We start from the raw sequence: 13,854 nt of genomic DNA on the forward strand, positions 1-13,854 counted from the left end.
GATTCGGGGCCTAAACTCCCCACTCACAGTGTCTGGGCCCCAGGCGATCTCACCCCCTCCCTTCCACTCCCGCGGCTTCTCACAATACCCTCCCCCTTGTTCCCTACTCTCCAGCCAGTTTTTCCAACAAACATGTTTTTCCCCACTCGGGGCTCTTGCACAAGCTGTTGTCTCTGTCTGGCTGCTCACCTCCCACCTCCTCACCCGGCTTATTCATCCTTCAGGGCTTTGCTCCAGAAAACCCTCCCTGGTCCCCCAGACTGGGTCAGGGCCCCTTTATCTGCTCCTTTGCCTTTCCCTTCATAATGCTCAGCTTACTTTCAGTTTCTTGTTCACTGCCAGTGACCAGACCTGGGCTGTGAGCAACCCCAGAGCAGAAAGTGTGTCGGTCTGGTCCACTCCCTAATAAGAGTGCTCACCCGTCATTCGGCGGCGGGCTCCGAGAACACCCCATCTCGCTGCGGGCTGGCACATGCTGTCCTCAGACTCCGAGTGTGAACCCCTCACTCACCCTGCTGTTCTGGGGGCTTTGGGGCCTCAGCGCAAACACTTCTTTTTGAAAGTCCCTTTAGGCCCGTTTGTTCTCTACTCAGAAACAACTTACCTTTTCTTTAAACCGCATAGTTGAAAATAAAGGCTTCCTTTATCTATGGCAGTGTTTGCTTGTCTGAAGGAATGCCTTAGGTTCTAGAAATTTCCTTCATATATCAAAAGTCTGGGTACATTTACCAAGAATGTCTAAATGTTTTCTTATAATTCAGAACTGTCAGAATGCCTAATTTTTGTTCTTTGAGAGATCAGGATTTTCCACACTGCCTAGGGTTACTTTTAGAATCAGCTCTAAACCTTCTAAAAGCCATTACATTCTTCATTTTACATAGCTGTTTCCTGGAGGGGATTATAGGTAGTAAAAACCAAACACCCTCTCAGTCAACAAAGCTGTTTAGAAATAAACAGCGAGCCGCTCTCCACAGCTCTCGCCTGCTCGTATTATCCCCGCAGTCTCAACTGGGTACAAACAAGGAGTTACCATCGGATCAATTTAAGCTGCAAGTAAGTGACCTACTTCCCACCGCTATTTTTACGCTTTGAAGTAACTGGGAAGAAACCTTTTCAGACAGCCTTATTTTTAAAATGTAGTAAGTTTTTCCCTCACTGTTTTAAAAATTATGTTTCACAAGAAACAGTGCAAGCAAGTGTAGCCAACTGGCCCTAAAATGTGCATGCGAAGGGGCTGGACGACACACGCACACGGTTACTAACACTGGCCAGTGCTACGCGAGGGCACCTCTACCGGGAGTGAGGGGCACACGAGCGAACAGAACTGAACAGTCCCAGGAAACCAGACAGCATAGAACGCTCCACAGACGTTTAAGAGAACCGTTACAAAAATAAACCCCGCGTCTGCCATGAGAGGCAAGTCTCCGCCGGGGAGCGACCATCCGTCCGAGGTCTCTAGCAGCGGCGGCAGCAAAGCAGGAAATATCAGGAACCGACCTGAAGTCTCTCCCAGAGAGTAACTCCCTCTCCCCGAGGGAAAGACCTACAGGGAGGACTCTGCCAAGGGAAAAAGAAATGGTTTCAGACATTTTTTCCCATATTGTACTTTCCAGGAATTATGTAAGTATTCCTCCTTCGATAAACGAATCCAGCCCTGGGACAGGATGGGTTTCCAGGAGGAAGCAGTACTGCAACCACAGTGGACGTGGGCAGGGTCTGCCCACGGTGCTCAGACGGGCAGGCAGGGCCCCAACTGCTCCCAGGACGATGGGCCCACGAAGCCTCAGAATGGCATCTTGCCTCCTTCTTTTTAATGAAATTGTGGCACCCCCCCATGGAAAACCCTCACATACAATCCTGAGAACAGAAAGCATGTTGGCAACACCTCCTGTTCTCTCCCTCTTGCTGGTGTGTGTCAGGAACCGTTTTCTGTGTGAGCGTGAGAAACGCAGCCCGACTGTCTGCGGGGGAGGGAAATTGCCGTCAGGCTGGAAGCACAGAGCAGAGCAGCTAAGCTGGGCTCTCAGAGGTAGAGGCAGGAGCACTAAGCCACACCGAGGCCTACACAGCGCCTCTGCTACCTAATTCCAGGGAGAGGCCACCGAGATGAGGCCATCAAGGACAAGCCGTGGCTCCAGAAACTCCGGGCTGGCACAGGCCACATGCCCACTGCAAGTACAGACCTGTCCTGTGGCCTCACGAGAACCATCGGGTGATGCACGAGGGGCCTCTGGCCAGTGGCCTGAGGAGGTGACTAGGACACTTGGTCTGATTACAAGGGACAGAGCTCAGAAGGGGGAGGCAGTGTTAGTCCACTTTGCCCTCAGAAGCCCAACACACACCGCCCTACGGTCCAAGAACAGAGAGCGTCACAAGAAAAAGTTAAGACAATTCATCCCACTTCACATAGTGTCTGATGGAGGCCACCTGCAATTTATAAATGGCAGAGGGCAGACAGGTGGTAACTGCAAGGAAGGAATAGGAAAATAATGACCTGCACAGCGGAGGTGGGGCATCAGGAGAGGGCAGTGTCAAGAGCTTAGGGCTTATGGCCAGACCATGTGGGCCAAGTCCACTCTCTAGTTATGTGACCCTAGGCAACCTCTCAGCACCTGCGTATTCACGCGGCCATTGTCAGTATTCGTTGAGACAGTGCTTAAAAAGCCTAGCAGAGTAGCAGAGTGCCAGGCCCAGAGAAAGCAGAGAATAAATGGCAGCTCTCATGACCACTCTTAGGAACAGAGAAGAGGCCGTCCCTAACAACCTGGGAGCACCTCTGCTAGTTGAGCCACTGGGCCCCCAGTAGGCAACCCTCACCCTAACACTGCCTCATTGCATCCCTCAGCTGATCAGCCTCGCGCAAAGCGGGAATGTATGAGCTGAGAGCATCAACATGCCCTCCCTCCACGATGTGAGGCAGTGATTTGCATGTCACATAGAAAGACACTGTAATAAGCCTTAAGAGAAGAATAAGGAAAGAATAAGAAAGCACAAAAAAGAAAGCACAAAATGACATTCGATTCAAAATATGGCATAAGGCTAAAAGTATGTGGAAAGAACTCCTTTACTAAAAGGCAGGATCTCTCATATTGGACCCAACTAAGTGCAGTTTTCAAGAATCATGCTTAAAGCAACTAAAATATTCAAACCCAAAATATAGTCAACAGTTTATAAAAGGAATGCAAGTGAGAAATAAAACAGAGTTCACAGAACTAAAAACAAAGAGGTAAATGAAATTAACAAACAGAACCAAGATCATTTTGTATGGGACACTTCACCATAAACTTACAATTGTTACAAACGTCTATACACTGAGTAATTAAGGCAGAAGCTATCAGAACTGCAAGGGGAGTCTAACACATATTTCTGTCCTTGACAGACTAAGTTGTCACAAGTTGATCATTTAAACATTCCAATAACATTATAAGGGTAATTTGAGAGGTTTCACCTTCTTTTCCAACACGCATGAAACATTTGCAAAAAAATGATCTTATATTAAACCACAAGACAAATGTCAAACATTTTTTAAACATAGAAAGAATATATGCCACATGGCCTAAACCCATGTAAAAAGATTACAGAGAAGACTATGTTTTTAAAAACCAAATAGCACTGTGACACACGATAGCCAAAAAGTGAAACAATTCAAATGTCCATCCAATAAATAAATAAAATGCGGTGTTTCCACACAATGGAATGTTATCTGACAATGCAAAGGAATGAAGTAATAATTCTGCTCCAACATGTATAAACCTTGGACACAAGATAGTAAAGGGAAAAAGCCAGTCATAAAAGACCACATACTGTGCAATTAAATTTCTATCAAATGTCCAGAATAAGCAAATCTATGGAGACAGAAAGTAGACTGGTGGTTGCCAAGGGCTGGGGTGAGGGCAGAGAGAGCTGGCCAGAAGGACAATGGAGGGACTGCTAACGGGTGTGGGGTTTGTCTTAGGGATGATAAAAATGTTGCAAAATTGTGTTGATGGCTGCACAGCTCTGTGAATGGACTGAAAATCACTGAACTGGACAATCTAAATGGGTAGGACATAAATTCTATCCCCATAAAACCATTTGAAAACAAGAAGAAAATTCAAGACCTTAAAAATTAAAAAAAAAAACAAAACCCAACCCCCTACCTTAACTATTAAGTGGATAAAAGAAAAACTGAAACCATAAGCACAGAACATTTAAAGAATACCACTGAGAACACTGTATCACAAAACATGTAACAGCAATCAGAGCAAAATATATGCCCTTAACTGTTTTCCAAATTAAAGTGGAGAGAGAAATATTTATACACATGAGTCAATTAACAGAAATAACAAAACAATGTAAGGAAAACAGGAGAGATGAACTATAAAGGACAAAAGCAGAATTCCATATTTCATCAAATATAAGACATCATTATAAAACACACTGTTGTCTTATGTATAACTCAGAAAAAATGCTGCCAATTAAACAACGTCACAATGCTTTGTTTGCCATCAATTAAAAGATGCATCTCAACTTCAGAGGTGCTGACATGTGGAGACAAAAAGCAGATCTTAGGATGACAGAATATAGTAAACTAGAAGGTAGAAGGACACCATGACCGATAAATACAAAGTCTAATTCTCTGGAAAGACCAAAAGACACAGCTCTGACAAGCAAATGAAAAAAAGAAAGAGAAAACAAAAATGCAAACTATGAGCAATGCAAAGCAAATACAAGCATCCATACACCGGAGGCTAAAATATATAAGAGAATACTATGTAAAACTATGGTCAAAGAAAACTAAATGAGGAAAAGAACTCTGTGCAAATAATTTCATAAACTTGGGTTAAGAGGACAATTTTCTATGAAAACTAAATTTCCCAAACTGACTTTAGAAGAATTTGAAAATAGGGGCGGCTTAGTCAGTTAAGCAACCGACTCTTGATTTCGGCTCAGGTCATGATCTCAGGGTCGTGGGACTGAGCCCCATGTTGGGTTCCACGCACAGGGCATGGAACCTCCTTAAGATTCTCCCTCTCCCTCTGCCCTTCCCCCTGCTTTTGCTTTCTCTCTTTCTCTCAAAAACACCAAAAAAAAAAAAAAAAAGGGTATTAGAAAACAATGTTCAGGGGCACCTGGGTGGCTCATTGGGTTAAAGCCTCTGCCTTTGGCTCAGGTCATGATCCTGGGGTCCTGGGATCAAGCCCCACACTGGGCTCTCTGCTCAGCAGGGAGCCTGCTTCCCTCTCTCTCTCTGCCTGTCTCTCCGCCTACTTGTGATCTGTCTGTCAAATAAACAAAATCTTAAAAAAAAAAAGAAAACAATGTTCATGGAAGACATCTGTAAGCTATAAAAATATACCTCCAAAAAATTAACACTAGATCTCTGAATATATTAGGGAGCCACTTCTATTAAACCTTAATTTTCCTTATTATTAGTATTATTTTTAGGTCATAAAAAGACATAAATTTTTTTCATGAAATTAGCATTAGCATGAAACCCAAACTACAAGAAGTATTTTTCACCTCTCAAATTGGCAAAGAAAAAAAAAAATGAGAGAGAAAGGAAAAGAAAAAAAACCGCACACAGACAAAAATACACAGTATTTGTTTACCTAGGAAAAACAGATCATTTTATCCCCTTGCAATAAAAATGTAAGTTGCTACAGCCTCTACGGAGAGCATTTTGAAAACATACCAAAAAAGGCAAAATTCTGCATATGTTTTGACCCAATAATCACACTTCTAAGAATTTACTGTAAGGTAATAATCTTAACTATATGCAAGATGTTTTTGCAGTAAGGATGCTTGCTGCGACATTTTGATAACAAAAATGAAGAATCAACCTAAATGTTAATGTTAGCAAATGCAAGTTTGGCAAATCCATGCAATGGGATTGAGACATAGTACTGAAATACAAGTAATGACATTAAATGTTCACTATAAGTATGGATTTTTATATGCACCCAAACAAATGAGAGGATATGATGCAAAACACTGAAAATATCTACAGGGGGTGACAAATGATACTAATTTTCTTCCCCTAACCCCTTACAAGGAAAATGTATTATTTTCTAATCTGAAAAATCAATAATCATTATAATTTTGTTGGTACAAATCTTATAAAATATGTTAATAATGTCCGGAGAACCAGAACAGAGGAAATTTGTCCCTGAGTTCCACTAGCTTACAAGGATGTGGATGAACCAGTAAGTCTTATGACCCTTCTGAGCTGGGGAGGCTGGGGAGGCTGGTGACGACTCATTCACAAGTTACTTATATAAAAGCACCATATCCCTTGTTTCCAGATGCTCAGCAAGGTTCCCATCCTTGGAAAATATCAAAGGCCTGCTCTGATCCGAGGACCTCACCAATTACCTTTTTTATCCATGGTCCATGCTGCTTCTGGAAATTTCTCAACTAGAAACTGTAAAAACATCTAATTTGGCACTAAGCAGGTTTCTTAATAAATCATAAGCCAATTCAGACTCCTACCTAGATAGGGAATACTGGGAACCATCTTCAGGCTTCGGATATACTCCCGGGTCCGCTTGTAATTATCTTCTTTAGACATCAGGTAGTCCAATTTCTCAAAAGTGGTCTTGTCTTTTCGATTCAAAAGCTGAAGTGAGAAGAAAATATATAGAGTATGAGAGAGAAGAGAAATAAACCAGGGGGAAAAAAAAAAAGGCGAGTTGTGCCCAAAGACCGAGGGAAACATCCTAAATGACATGTCTGCGGTGTACCAAGTCCTGGATACAACTGAAGATTTTAAGGGGCTGTTACATGCACAGATGAAAAGTTTCATGGCCTCGATTTTGTCACTTGTCACGGAATCTCACATTTGGAAGATACCTTCCAAAGCCATCTAGTCCACAGTTCTAAATGACGCCACGACACCCTGAATGGTAGTTGCCTCCATGGATGCACAGATCCTACAATACCAAGGGGCTCAGAGAGTGACGCCCATTCCACACAAACGGCTCCCCAGAGTTTCTGCACCACTACATCAGGTCTCTCCCTGCACCCACAGCTTCTAGCTCTTTCTTCAAAAGCTTCACCACTGCCGAAGGCCCAGGAGATCTGACAGGGTCCCCTCGTGCGTGTTGTGCCCAGAGGCAGGCCGCCTCTCCCACCCAGGCTCTCCCACATGCCCTGCAGTTGATGGCTGTGTCATGTTTACACTGGTACAGTGTTTTACTCCAGACAAGACAAGCTTCTTCTGCACAGGCAGTCATCTGTGGGGGGACAATCCTTTATGACTGAGATAACCACCCAGGGAGGAATGGTCCTTGTAACTGAGGAGCCTTCTTAGAAGGAAGGAATAGAAATCTGAACTCCTGGTTTTCTAGACTGGATGCTAAGGACTCATGTTGTGGTTGTCCTGCAAGTCCCAGGTTAAGACCCAGTACCAGGAAATGGCAAGAAGGCCCCTTAAATAAAACAGCTTTGAGGAAAGGCGTCTAGGCTGGGAAATTTGGTTTCGCAAGAGGATTTGGGGGAGGGTCACTCGGAGAGGGCTGGCTTTGGCACAGCATGTGGCTGACGTTGGGAGCTCCCTTAGCTTTAGCTTCCAGAGCCCAGGGCCCCCGGATTTGAGATCAGCGGCTGACAGGCAGGATACCTGGGGCACTGCCGGTCAGGCCTGGTCTCGGGGCCCTGATGGTCCGTGCAAGGATGTGAGCCTGCAGCCCTGCCACAGCCGTCAGACTAAGCAGGCCGGCGTTCAACGGCCCGTCAGGCAGCAGGGAGAAGTGGCACAGTCACTGTCCAGCGCAGGGGAAGCAGGCCTTTTGCACCCAAGTAATGCATTTGGGTTTAGTACAAACACAGTGCAGTTCCTAGGAACTGGGTCTGCAAAGCCCAGACTCAGGCCACGTCTGGTGCATCCGAGAACCCAAACTGTTCCGGGCAGGCCCTGCCCACATCCTTGACCCTCAGCCTCCAGAGTCACAGAAGATGCACCCGTACGACGGCCCAGCTAAGCAGTGACAGCGTAAGGGCTTCAGGGAAGAGTGGCAAAAGATTTAGCTGAGAAAAAAAGTCCCAGTGCTGAAGAAGTTGGAGAGTGAACATAAAACTTTTCCCCCCACTGAGAAATTCAGGACATAGGAAAGCAGAAATGCTGCACAGATGCGAGGGGCAACAGCTGCTTAACCGGCTTGCGAATCTGAAGCCGCTACCCGGACTCACGTGAACAAATGCACAGGAAATAACAAGACCTCAATTACCAAATTTACCAAAAAAAAAAAAAAAAAAAAACCACAATTTGTTTTTGGTATGCCGTGACGTAAGCCTCATCCAGTCTCCACAAAGCCCAGCGACAAAGACGGAGCCAGAAGCAGCAGGTCCAACAGCACAGAGATGAAGGGACCTGTCTGAGAATCCTGGAGGAATGCGACTCAACAGAGACAAGGGACGTATATTATAGCAACACGGTAAGCAAATGGAGACCAAAAATCCAGACAAATTAGAAATAAATTATGGGCAAGGGAAGCATCAAGGAAAGCTGCATGGAGAGGAGCATTTGAAATTAACATTTAGGGATGAGAAATTCACTACAGAACAACACACACCCAGATCAGAGCCAGACACTCTGGCGGTGACCTGCCCCACCGTAAGGCTGAGCAGACTCCTCCCTCTGTTGGCCGGGAGGTCATTTCTTTACTAAATGCAACCTAGAACCCCACAGAATTCTTTGGCAATCAGCCATGTTCATGCAACAGTCAATCCCTGTTACCTTCACACCCTGCAGCTGAGCCCCCCAATGTCTCCACCACTGGTTCTCTGGACTCGGCTGGAGGACTGCCCATGTCCCCCACCAGGCCCAGCCTAACTGCCTAGCCCGTCGAGTGCCTCTAAATGTGGTACCGCGTTGGTGATCAGCCTGCCATCTGTGTCCTAGATATGGACAGATGGACAGGACCAGACCAGTATGAGGTTAGAGAGGCCTGTGGGATGTTCCTGAAAATCACCCTAGACATTGACTTCAAACCAACAATTGAGGTTCTTTAGCAGAGTGAGACAACCAAAGACAGCCCCATTTGAATGCTTCCTAAAATTAAAACCAGGCTCCTCCAGGTCACATCTCCCTCTGTTAACCTTGCCTCTGTAGGACAGAGGACATATGTCCTACCAATCCCCTTACCATGTCCCCCCACCCCCGCCAACTACACACATTCATACACACATCCAGAAGGGCTAGATCCGGTTAACGTCACTCGTCTGCTCCATTCTGTGCCCACAAATGAAATTCGGGATGGCATCAGATTTCTGAGTAGTAGTGCTCAGGATGCTGGAAGACTCAGAACATCTATTTCCCATGCATGTATTTGAAAACTACTTAAGAACTTCCTCTAGCAAAATAAGGGAATAAACCAAATACAGGAAGAGATGGGATACAGGAAACGGTGGATCCAATCAATCCAGGAGTAGTAAATGGAGGCTCTGGGATGACAACAACAGGCCTTCAGAGTGACTGGTTCACACACTGTCAGCCCTGGAAGAGAAGTCTCCAGAGAAGGAGAAGGCTCAGTAGAAAACCTGCTAGGACGACATGTTTGTTTGGGGAGGAAACAGATCTGGTTTTTTTTTTTAAGATTTTATTTATTTATTTGACAGACTGAGATCGCAAGTAGGCAGAGAGGCAGGCAGGGAGAGAGGAGGAAGCAGGCTCCCCCCCACAGAGCAGAGAGCCCAACGCGGGGCTTGATCCCAGGACCCCGGGATCATGACCTGAGCTGAAGGCAGAGACTTTAACCCACTGAACCACCCAGGTGCCCCAAGATCTATTTATTATACATAATAAAAAATTAAAATAAAATACTTTAAAGATTTTATATATTATGTAAAAGTCTCATACTATAAAATATGATTCTATATAATAAAATAATCTAAAAACTACATATTTATAATATATAATATATATGTCGTTGAACCTTGAACAACGCAGGGGTTAGGTAGCTGACCACCTACACAGTCAAAAATCCTCATGGAACTTTTGACTCCCCCAAACCTTAACTATGAACACTATTGTTGACCAGAAGCCTTACTGACAATATAGTCAATTAATACATATTTTGTGTGTTATATGTATCAGACACTGTTTTCCTCCGGTAAAGAAAGCTAGAGAAAAGAAAATATTAAGAAAATTGTGAGGAAGGGAAAATACATAAACAGCACCGGACCGTATTTATTGAAAAAATTCTGTATGTAAGTGGATACATGCAGTTCAAACCCATGATGTTCAAGGGTCAAATGTATTTTATAAAAATCTGATAAAATATACATAATAGTTTATATATGTATATATGTGCATATGAATCTACCAGATATACCACCCATTATACATCTATCATGTAACATTATATAGTCATTATTATATATTATATATACCATAACACTATAATAGATACACTATACTATAATATTCTAATTATGTAACACTGTAATACTGTATTATGTAACATTACATATTTTATCTGGTAGACAGACGGTAGTTAAAGTAAGAATTTTTTTTTAAGGGAATTAGAAATTCCAGGGAATCAAAATGGTGTTCCAGGAAGGACACATTACTCATAGTTTACTAGTTGACTCTATAGAAAAGCGTATTTACACACTCCTACTAACTAAAACACTGAATACTCCTTTAACAAGAGTGATTTAACTATAGTAACGTGTTTTGTTTTGTTGTTTTAATTAGGTTCCATGTTCAGTGTGGAGCCCAACCCAGGGCCTGAAATCACATCCTGAGATGGACCTGAACTGCCATCAAGAGTCAGAAGCTTGGAGCGCCTGGGTGGCTCAGTGGGTTAAGCCTCTGCCTTTGACTCAGGTCATGATCTCGGGGTCCTGGGATTGAGCCCCGCATTGGGCTCTCTGCTCAGGGGGGAGCCTGCTTCCCCCTCTCTCTCTGCCTGCCTGTCTGTCTGCTTGTGATCTCTGTCAAATAAATAAATAAAATCTTTAAAAAAAAAAAAAAAAAAAGTCAGATGCTTAACCGGTGGAGCCACACAAGTGCCCCAGTAACGTGAGTGTTTTTGAAGAAAGAAAGAAGGTAGTTCTAGAAAACTAAACCAACATCCATCATACAAAGAAGTCACCAATTATTACCTAAAGTGAATGGATCAGGAAATTGTAGCAAAAACACATCGGTGGAAATGTGACAGAAACTACCAGAAAAAAATCACTAAATAACTCTAAGTGGTTGCCTCTGGGGAATGGGATATGGGGGACGGATCAATGAGTCTTAGTTGTTTCACTAACACTTTCTGTACTTGTGATTTTTAAAATTAATATGCATGTAGTATGCTGAAAACATTCTTCTAAGACTTAATTTTTTAAAAGATTTTACTTATTTATTTGACACAGAGAGAGCGCAAGAGAACAGCAGCAGCAGCAGCAGAGGGAGAAAAAGAAGTAGGCTCCCCACTGATTAGGGAGCCCAACGTGGGATTCGATCCCAGGACCCTGGGAACATGACCTGAACCAAAGGCAGATGCTTAACCGACTGAACCACCCAGGCGTCCCAAGACTTAATTTTTCAAATGTAGAGTTTGTTTATTCAAAAAATAACCAGGATTTATTCCTGCATGTTTGAAACTTTTATTACAACTAGAGCCATAAACTGGAAACCTCATACTAATTGAGGGTCCTTGAGATTTCAGACCTTAAGGGAAGCCTCAAGAAGGAGGCACCAAAACATACAAGAAAATAAATTACTTGCCTGCCACAGTCAAACGGATACTGAAAGTACTCATGCATAGGAAAAGAGGTAACAAAATAAGATCAAGAGGTGCCTGGGTGGCTCAGGGGGTTAAGCGTCTGCCTTTGGCTCAGGTCATGATCCCAGGGTCCTGGGATGGAGTCCCACATCGGGCTGCCTGCTCAGCAGATAGCCTGTTTCTCCCTCTCCCTCTGCTGCGCCCCCTGCTTGTGCATGCTTGCTCTCTCTCACATCAATAACTAAAATCTTAATGAAGGGAAAAGAAGGGGCACCTGGGTGGCTCAGTGGGCTAAGCCTCTGCCTTCGGCTCAGGTCATGAGCTCAGGGTCCTGAGATCGAGTCCTGTATCGGGCTCTCTGCTCAGCAGGAAGCCTGCTTCCCCCTCTGCCTGCCTCTCTGCCTACTTGTGATCTCTCTCTGTGTCAAATAAATAAATTAAATATTTAAAAAAAAAAAAGGAAGCGAAAAGAAAAGAAGATAGGATCAAGAAAAAGTTTACTAAATACAATAGGCAACTTCACTTCTGGCAAAGCTGAAGCCATGAGGCACCCTGAATTTCTTCCACAATAATTCATAATGACTGGGGTTAACTGTGCAATTAACATGTGTCTCCCTCAGCAAACGACGAATCCCATGAAGCAAACAGCAGCCATGCTGGCTGTGTTCATACCACCACTTCCTGAATCTGGTACAGTTCCCAACACAGAGAGTACACTGCCTAAGTATTTGTTGAATAAAAGAATGGAAAAACTAACAATGATAACTTAAAAATCCAAATACTTGGAAAATTTTGAAAACTCCAATAACTCTTGGGTAAAAGAAAAAAATAAAAGCCAGAATTATGGACTATTTACAAACCACAAACAACGAGAAACCATATGTTAAGTTATACGATTGAGGCCAAAACTGTACTGAGAGGAAAATGCATGGTTTTAAACTCTTTTCAAGTTAAAACAAGTGAGATTATAAATAAACTAAACATTCAACTCAAGAAGGTAGGAAAATAGGTAGGGAATAAGTAAGGGAAATCGATTAGTAGATAAAATTATAAACTGGTATGTTCCCAAACTAAACTAAATGCCAAGCCTATAGAAATGATAATTAGACCCAAGAGCTACTTTTTATACCAACAAAACAGGTAAACCCTCTTTAAAATAGGGCAAAAAGCAAAAATATACAAAATTAGGATTGAGAAAGGGTCTGTGACCATAGAGGCAAAGCATACTAAAATTACAAAATAAAAATCAAGCCCCAGGATAGTGATATTACACAATTTTCATGATGTCAAGTGTCAGCTGCATGGGATAAATGGGAATCATAAACCTCAGGGTCAAACACCAGGAAGGTCACAAATCTTGGTCAAATAGGTTGCTTCCGGAAATTTCCCTTATCACACATGCTCTGAGAATCTGCATGTGGCACTTGCATCTGACTAATGACGAAAACTTCCCTCATCTGGGAAATAGCTCAAATCTGGAAAATGTTTCCGTGGAGGGAAAAAGAAAAAAGTCCCTCCAAATCCTCTTTATGAGGACATTGGTATCTTGTTCCCTCATCTTGAGAGAAGAAGAACTTTTCTTGATACGTGGAAATGCTTTCCAATAGAATAACAATACTTGATATGTGGAAATGCTTTTCAACAAAAAGTCTGTGGCTCCAAATACGTTAAAACTGGCTCAAAATTCTATTTCAATTCCAGTGTCTACTGTTGGTATGGAAAGAATTTTTAGTGCTGTGGGCACTCTATGGACCAATGGATCGAGCAGACTGAGTACGGAGTGAATAAGGAGTAAAAGGAGGGCACTTAGAAGTCATTTTTACTTTTTTGGATACAAACTATCAGTTTCTGAAAAATAACTAAGCTACAAAGTCCTGTATCTAATGTAAACTATTTGCAATGGAGCCTGTCATAAGTAAGATAAGGGAACCTTGTGACTTGGAAACTTCGGAGGTTTCTGGGCTGCCTATCCCCATTTGTCTGTGACGAAGGCCTTCTGAAACTCTTTATATACAGAAGTTAACTTGTGGAAAATGTAGTCATGTCCACAGAAAGGCAAATTATGTATCAAGAAATGCCACTGATTATCACCCTGGGAATGCTAGTTTTGTAGCCATTGAAAAAATTATTTTGGCATTCTGGGATGCCTGGGTGG

At 43.1% G+C, this 13,854-nt stretch overlaps 1 protein-coding gene across 7 annotated transcripts in view; it reads right to left on the reverse strand.

The window, feature by feature from the left end:
* The window catches only part of RALGPS1 (Ral GEF with PH domain and SH3 binding motif 1), a 273,218-nt gene that overhangs the window by 143,107 nt on the left and 116,257 nt on the right, over nucleotides 1–13,854 (reverse strand). For all 7 annotated transcript variants that reach the window (XM_044264877.1, XM_044264876.1, XM_044264880.1 and 4 more), the window contains exon 9: nucleotides 6,472–6,598. In XM_044264877.1, coding sequence (XP_044120812.1) covers nucleotides 6,472–6,598 — 127 coding nt within the window. The remainder of the gene's footprint in view (nucleotides 1–6,471; nucleotides 6,599–13,854) is intronic.

The sequence above is a fragment of the Neovison vison genome, chromosome 9 (genome assembly GCF_020171115.1).
Source record: "Neovison vison isolate M4711 chromosome 9, ASM_NN_V1, whole genome shotgun sequence".
NCBI classification, from domain to species: Eukaryota; Metazoa; Chordata; class Mammalia; order Carnivora; family Mustelidae; genus Neogale; species Neogale vison.